The following is an 8,923-nucleotide window of genomic DNA, read 5'->3' on the forward strand; positions in this document are numbered from 1 at the left end:
ACACATATATATATATATATATGTGTGTATGTATATTAAGAATTACAATTAAAACTTTTCGCCTCAATATCCGTCTTCTTGCAAAATTTCACGATCTAGATCTTTTATTTAAATCTTTCAATTTATAAATTTCTTCAACTTTCAATTTCTACATGATTTAGTGAAATTTAATATTAATAATCCATAAACATTAAATTGAAATAATTTGAAATTACAAAAAAAAGACCCAACCTAATTTTACCTTAATTTTTTTAGCCCGCTCATTTTGTCCAATTCGGTTCAACTTGTTATTGTAACCTCTCGCACACGCGGCCTCCTTTCTCACTTTGCTTCAACAACGTCGCGGCTTACTTTTGGATGCGACTAACTATTGGTGACACTCAACACAATTGTTCCAGGCATCGTCGTTTGCTTCTCTGTCTCATTCATGCACAAAGCGTCATCCACCATTCTAGCTGGCACTTCTTGTGAATCGACTTCCTTCAACTTTGTCTCCCTTGTACTTGTCAATCTCAATTGCTCTCGTCTTGCCTCGCTCTTCCTTGTACAAGTCTTCTCGTTCTCTTTTGTCTCCTAATTAGCAAAATATATTCATCAGTTACGGCGAACCAAAGCAATTGCTCCTCTAATTTATTTATTTTTTATTACAAAATTTTCACTTATTACAATCTCCCTTTCTTATAAAATTTGTTCTCAAAATTTGAAAATTCATATGAGAGAAAATATATATTAATAGAAGAGATGTTGATATCTTTCTTGTATAACTGAATTTTTTTCTTAAGTAGCATTCTTTTCTGACATGCTTTCATAGACTGTTTAAAAATAAAAATTTTCTGTTACGAAGCCTCTTAACATCATATTTTGATATCCACTAAGGTTCTTTGATGTAAGCCAAATAAGGTTGTATATCAATTGAATCTGCAAGAAATCTACTTGATTCATTAGCAATATACTTTCAATGTGATGAAATATGAAATACACTAGAAGTCATATTTCCAATCTTCTCAATAATTTTGTATAGCCCTACATATCATGAACTTAATTTCCTTGTTTTGCTAAAGCATTGCACATCCTTCATTGGATTGACTTTGATAAAAATAAACTCACTAACCTCAAGTCCCATTCATTTGTGTCTAACATCATAGTATTTTCATTGTCTATCTTGCACAACCTTTAATCTATCTCTGATCAGTTTGATCTTCTCAGTAGCATCATGCACAAAATTTGCACTAATGATTTTCTTTTCTCCCGTGTCAGCCCAACACAATGGTGTTCTGCATTTTTTTTCTCCATAAAGAGCTTCATATAAAGCCATTTTAATATTTGGTTGAAAATTGTTAGTATATGCAAATTTTATTAATGATATGCGTCTCCTATCCTCCACCAAATTAACATACATAAACGGAATAAATGCTCTAGAATTTAAATATATATATTTTTTATAATTGGATATTTGTTGTGCTCAATGTCTCAAATTTCTTTCACAATCTGCATGTAAATCTGCCATCATTGTTTGAAACTATGAATTTTGGTACCCATGTAGCCATACAATCTTATTCACTTTCTTCTTTGCTAATTTCTAAACGTGACTTATCTGCCTTGTTGGTAAAAAAAGGAGCAGATTTAAGCAACATGTCTATAATAACCCATATGGAATCATGCCCTTGCTTTGATTTAGGTAAACCAATCACAAAATCTTGTCATATCCTCTCATTTTTACTCTTATATTACAATGTATGTAAATGTTCACCGGGCCTTTGATGTTCTGCTTTCACTAACTGACATGTAAGGCATTTGACCATAAATTCTGTAACATTCCTTTTCATTCATGGTCAGCAAAATGTTTTCTTAAGTTCTTGATACGTTTTATTTGCTTATGAATGTATTGTATAGCCTTATTTATATGTTTCTCTAGAATTTGCTTTCTCAAATTATCAACCTTTGGAACATAAATCATGCCTTTGTAGTTTAGAAATTGATCTTCACCAATCTTGTATTCTTAACTATTGACCTGAATTGATTTAAGATTTTTTGAATTGTAATATCCTTGGCAAATGAATCTTGTATTATATGCACTTTAAAGTTGACTGAACTGTCAACTGATTGAATAAAATTATAAATCAATCACTAATAATTTTTGTCATTTCATATCTTTAATTAACTATTTTTGCTGAGTAATGAACCAATTTAAACTACCTGAAGCTTTCCTGTTTGGTGCATCTCCAATAACATTTATCTTTTCAGGATGATACTAAATATTTAAATCATAATTTTTAAGATTAATTTTTCTTGAGCTAATACATATTTTTAAACTCTAGTGAGCATTAAGAATTTTACATATAATCCCATAGAAGTATTGCCTCTAAATTTTGAATGCAAATACAACTACTTCTAGCACTTGGGTTGTTCTTAGAGCCACTAAATTTTATATTGGAGGGTGCTAGGAATACAGAAGACGTTATTACTGGAGAGGATTTGGGCCTGGAACAGTCTCTGAATTCAATATAGAGTGTCATCCAAACCTCTTCCTAATCACGTTTTGGCTGTCTGTGATTTAACCAAGGCTTTTCATACCTTGGAACTATTAAGGAGAATTCTGGGTTTCACCTATGATCAAAGGAATGATTGATGCCTCAGACAGCAACAATTACATTTGCTCGAGTAAATTCTTGAGGCTTGGATTACTTGATGGCCAACCGTGTCTAAATGTTGGAGGGATTCTTGAATTTCTAGCTTTCCAGTCTTTATAATTGTCTCGAGAAACACATGGGCTGGAATCTGTCCCACTATAGGAACCCGAGACCCTCATTTCTGTCAGCTGGCATTGGTTTTCTGAACCAGAATTCTGGGTTTCAGGCTACTTCTCCTGTGTCTGGGACGTTGAGAAGACACTAGAATGACTGAAAACTGAAAAAAGAAAAACAGGTTATGAACGTACTCTAGAAAGGATGGAAAACAGAGAACTGTAGGTTATATTTGCATGAAGTGGGTTGATTCCAGCTCAGGATGCTTGGATTGTGTTAGGTTTCAAGGAAAAAAGGAGTAGGACCTGAGGTGAACCGATATTGGCAAGGTCTTGGAACGCACTTTGATCTCCTTATCCTCACCTTCTCCTAAATTTTGGGGGTATTCACCCTAAAAAAGGGAAAACCTTCCCAACCAGGATAAATCTGAGAAAAAAAACCGATGCATTGACCGTTCTCCCCTTCTAATCATGGTTATTTATGGGAAACACTTGGAACCACTTAGGCCCAGCCAATTTCCGAAATTCCCCTACTTAGAAAAAGCAAAACTAAAGAACAAAAAAACTACTTAAAAACATAAGAAGTAGCTATCATACATAATCCATATCAGATTGATTAGTAATGATCTATAACCTATTCTTAGATGATGAGATAATGAAGAAAATTAATATTTACATACATACCGCACAAATTTTTTGTATTTACATATTGAATACCCAAACAATGTTTTTTACATTTATTGCACTCTATTTATGAAAAAGATGTGTTTCACCTTTTCAAAGTTAATAGTAATGGTATTTTTGATGTGATATGTCAGATTTGAGTGTAATAAATATAAAAATCAAAGCTTAGGTTTTTGATATGTAAATACATAGAAATTGTGTGGTATGCATGCACATGTCCTAAAGAAAATTGAAAATAGAAAAATCACATAAATATGATATGCCCATATTTATGGACAACCTCTTTAAAATAGTTAGCAGATTACTTAATATTAGTGGGTGATGATTTCTGCACTTCTAAATTTATTAAAAAAATATGATATTTTAGAATTCAAGTTTTTTGTTCAGGCACTCAGCCACTCATTACCAAATTGATTGAAATATTCTTAAAATTTTACTTTCCTAATTAACTTCCATTTTATGAACATGTATATCTTGAAAGCAAGAACTTAAAACAAAATCAAACTTGGGCTAAATATTTATCATAGAAATAATATCCACAAATAATATCTCATGAATTATTTTATCAATTTGCTCAACGGATTCATTGATTATAGTATATATGATATAATTTGTTTTACATTCAAGTGCGAATTTATTGCCTTTTTAGAAGCCCGAGTTCATGTTCAATAATAGATCCATTTTATATTCGAAGTTTTGGTTCATGTTCAAGAGTATTTAATTTCACATAGAAGTTTAGGTTCATAATCATTAGTAGACTCCAACCATTAAGGTTCAAATTGTAATTTAGGTTCATATTTAATCGTAGGTCATAGGTTCCATTTATATTTCAAGTTCATTTTCTAATTCATGTTTAAGTCCACAATTAACCTCATGCTCAAATTTAAATTTAAAATTGGATTGTAACCCTAGCTCAAGTTTATGTTGAAGTTCATGAGCATGTTCTAAGGAATGTACATACTCATATTCCATAATATTAAAATAATCTAATTGTAATTATACATCTTCTCTAATTCTTTTTTACAAAGATATTTGGAAACTTCCATTTCGTCAAGTAATCTGGATTCAACTTTGCATGGCGTCAATGATGATGACCTTTTAGGGAATTTAATCCTTGGTGTGGTATTTCTTACAAAATTATTATAAGATGCCTTAATGATCCAAGAATTAGATAAGGCCTCAGGCTCAGCTAGTGTTTTTGGAAAATTGTGGCTGTGCTCATTTTCAATCTTGCTTCTAAGATCTTTATTGAAACATATAGTGATAATTTAGGAGGCAGATAACATTTTGTAACAAGATTACTATAACTTATTTTGGTATTCATTTACACCAATTTTGCCTTATAGTGTTTAAAATTTTTAATTATTTGTTCTTGATCTTTATATTCACCAATGACAAATATTATTATTTAAAACTTTTAAATTTAAATTTAGATCTGGTTATTTAGGTTTGGTTTCACTTGCTATTCTATGCCAAATTACTTGAGTGTTCCCAATAATTTTAATGTAGTACATTCAAGCCATTTGAAGTCAAATAGATGGTAAGAAAAAAAAAAAAAAATTGAAGTGACATTTAAAGAAATATTTTAAAATTATTTTCTTTTAATGTAAAATCAAATTTATTTGTTTTAAATTTTATTATAAGAGTTAATGATACTTGAAAATTTTCTAATGAAATTTAAGAATTAATATAGAATTTTACATCGATTAATATATACAACATAAACATGAAATTCAATTTGCAACAAACTTAGATAATTTTAGCCACACTCATATGCTAATTACAAAATAATTTATATTGAAGGACAATGATAGAAATCACCAGTTTGAAGACTTAGGCTTCGCTCTAGTATAAGAAGAACGTCTTTGAATCACACTTGAAGGCTTCACATTCAAAGAGCACCTAAGTTTGAGGGAGAAATTGGACTTTTTTATTCAGTAAATTATTCATTCAATATTATAGGCCTCAAGGGTTTATTTGTAATCAACAGATCCAAAATAAATAAATCCATAGAGTCTTCCATGATTTGATCAATGATGCAAGTTAACATTAATGAAAATTGATTCCAAAAGAAATGATGATAAGCTTCCAATCTTAGTTTCTGTAAAAGTAATAAGTTTCCATTTTCCAAATCCCTCTTGCAATGTTTTGGTTACAAGGTGTAGATGAAAGCGGGGAGCACACCTTTTTGTAGAAGGTAACAACACTGCTCGCTTTATCTATTGTGCCACCATCCGATGATGGAGAAAGACTACATGGAAATAAAAGAGCAATAAAAGATATTTTTGAAAGCCATAGATGGGAGTAGTGTTTCAATAGAAAATATGTTGAACTTACCATTTGCTGAACTGGGGAAACAACTAAATTTTGAAATCCAAGTGATGAATCAAAATGACATGCAGTAATAAAATAAACATATCAAGGTGATCAAGTTACTAGAAAACACATGGAATTATGAATAAGACCATCCAAGGGCTGAATCAAAATGACTTAAAGTAGTAAACCAAATCCATAACATTAACACTTCCCATCATGAATTAGAACCTCATCATTGGTATGTTTCACATTAAACTACCCAAGAAAATTGAAACTAATACAACCGAAGTAACATATTTGCGCTCAATACCTGATGAGTATATATTTTCAGATTGCCATTACCTTCTGTCCTGGCTTTTCACAATAACAACACAATGGCTTATTGCTTTATTTTCATGAAGTTAAATCTTCCACCTTTTACATTTTTACAATTGTAAGGCGAGCTTTTTGTTGATGGAAATAATCTTTTATTTTTTCTAGTGTAATTGCTTCTGTGCTAGATTCAACAACGTCAAAAAATAGAAAACACTTCAACTCCATATGAAGCCTTTTGTGGAGCCTTACTACATATTTCATCAGTACAAAATAATCATTCAACAAAATTTCTGAAGCAGTTGTCTGCTTTCAAAATTCTTTCTGTGTATTCTCACACATTTCTCGTCCTCTTGCTTTGAATTCTTCCATTGGATTCATTTTCTTAAAATTATTATTGAGGTTTTAACTATCTTTTAAGCTTTGCAATGTCAATGTTAACAGATCATAGGTTTAAGAATGTGAATTCAGCCAAAGCAAAGCAGATGAGAACTACTTCATGTAAATGCAATTTTCTCCCTGTGAGGATATTTGCAAACCAAGAAATATGCTTTTAGAAGCTCGGCTTTGGTTTTACTTTGAAAGGAAGATCTTCTCATAACCTTGTTCATGTGATTGCCTCAGCTTGATTGATTTATCTCTGTATAGCTTGTTTTCTAGTAGATTTCTGTGCTTCTATCTCAAAAGGTGGCATTGGAGCAGAAGATGGTGGTATTGGTTGTGTCATCTTGTCAACAATAACTTGAAACACGACCATTTTTGTGGCCATTTGATTAGTTATTTTTTTGCCCATTTTTTTCCTTCTGGTTGAAGAGACTTTTAATAGCCTGCAATCTTTCAACATGGTTGTAAATCTCTTGCTCCATACAACTGCCAAGTGTCTTACTTGGCCCTCAATTTAAGCATGAGAAATTTATTAGGTTGGAACTATGCTTCAACACAAATTTGATCCAGACTTGGGGTTGAGAAATCCTATGGATTCATTAGGAAAATATTAGGCCAGATTTTATTAGATTAAATTTGCAATATCACTTTACTTGCCCTAGCAGCGACATATGTCTATTGAAGCACTGCTGCCTTAAATTTACAGATGCCTTCATGCTCGAGGATGGCTGACTATAAAGAACTCATTTAAACTCATTTTTACAGTCTTCATGTTTCTCTTAGCATCATCGTTCATTGGCATCTCTTAGCGCCATGTTTCCAGAAATTTCCGGATTCATCCGAGCGGGTTTTTTCTTGGTGCATTTATATACATACCACACAATTCTTATGTATTTATATTTGTAACACTTAAACATTCATATTTAGATGCATATCACTCAAATCCTTAACATCACTTTAAAAATACCACCGTCACTATCTTTTAAAAAAGTGAATTACACATTTTCATTGATAGATTTACGACAGCAATTTGTTATAAATATAAATAACAAACATTGAGTGTCAGATAAGTACATACATAAGAATTGTGTTATGTATGTAAATTTCCCCTTTTTTTTTCTTTAAATCATCTCTTTCATATTGCCAAGCTTTTCATGTTATGCTCTTGATATTGTTTTTTGCGATTCCTGCTAGAGGAAGAAATCGGCGAACCACCACCGGAGCGAGCCTGAAATCGTGGTGCCGAAGGAGCCTGTGTTCAGCTGCCCCATTTGTATGAGCTCGCTGATCGATGCATGCTCGACCATATGCGGTCATGTTTTCTGTCAAGCCTGTATCAAGCAAGCCCTTCAGTCCCAGAAAAAATGTCCCACTTGCAGGAGAAAACTCACAGCGAGCAACTTCCATAGGTTGTTCCTTCCAACTAGTACTTGAATTTGCGCATTTGTATTTTCTTATCAGCATTTGATGAATAACTTTAGGATTTGCATGGTGAACCTCGGTATAATTTGTTTGTTTGAAGGAGATCAATACATTTTTTTTTTTCATTCAGATTGCAGTTGTCTTCTTCCCTTACCACCGACAGTACAGGGGGTTGGGGGCTTTTAGAGTATTTCTGTACGGGATAGTGTAACTTAATTTCTTAGTTTAATATATATATTTTGTTGAAGGATTATTCCCCTGTTATATCAAACTGAACACTATGAAAGCTGCAACAATGCATTTATATGTGAATGGGATTCATATTTGACTCTGCACATCCTTGGCAATCAGTTAGTAAGAATTGTGGCGTGCAAATGTTCCTTAAAATTTATTTAGTCGAGCCAATGGCGTTCATTGAAAGGTCTTCAGTCTGCTCTTTGCTTAATATCTGACAAGTAATTATCTCAAGGGCCTGCCTTCTTGATATGCCTAAGAAAATTGTCTAATGCCAATTCAATTTCATTTGGTGATTAGCAATGGAGCTAAAAAAAATTGTTTTGAGTATTCAGAAAATATGTTTACTTATTTATTTTAAAAATAATAATAATAATAAAACTATGTTAAAAATACATTAAAAAGCATATTTTTAAAAATAAAGGAAAAAAAAAACCAAAAAGAAAAAAAAAATAATTAAGTAAAATTGATCCTAAGCAAGCCCTAACTTTTGATTCGTCTGATTAAAATTTTAAATTTCCCGAGTTGTTGTGACCTTAACAAATCTTTATTTTTCAGTCTGTTTCGTTTAATCTACAGTAGCAAATGTTTGGTTAAAATAATTTTGAGGCTTAATATCTTTCATTTAAGAGAAAAATTCTAGTTCTGTATATTCATGAATCACAAAGATTTTCATCATCCGAGTGATTAGATTCATTCTAAGGTAATATTTATATATTTTGAGATAGTATATTTTTCTTTGAATGTCATGTCTGATCATTTATATATAAATCTTTCAAGATCTAATGTGACTATATGCCATCTCCATCTATGTTAACTTTCTCGTAC

The 8,923-nt window shown here is 31.6% G+C and overlaps 1 protein-coding gene across 1 annotated transcript in view; it reads left to right on the forward strand.

Annotated features, from left to right (window-relative positions):
* The window catches only part of LOC110037815 (E3 ubiquitin-protein ligase RNF4-like), a 30,286-nt gene extending 22,117 nt beyond the window's left edge, over positions 1-8,169 (forward strand). Inside the window, exon 4 of the mRNA XM_020742537.1 lies at positions 7,634-8,169. Within this exon, the coding sequence (XP_020598196.1) occupies positions 7,634-7,873 (240 nt within the window). The 3' untranslated portion in view covers positions 7,874-8,169. The remainder of the gene's footprint in view (positions 1-7,633) is intronic.
* The last annotated feature ends 754 nt before the right edge of the window (positions 8,170-8,923 follow it).

This window comes from Phalaenopsis equestris, unplaced genomic scaffold (assembly GCF_001263595.1).
Source record: "Phalaenopsis equestris unplaced genomic scaffold, ASM126359v1 Scaffold225361, whole genome shotgun sequence".
In the NCBI taxonomy this organism is placed as follows: domain Eukaryota; kingdom Viridiplantae; phylum Streptophyta; class Magnoliopsida; order Asparagales; family Orchidaceae; genus Phalaenopsis; species Phalaenopsis equestris.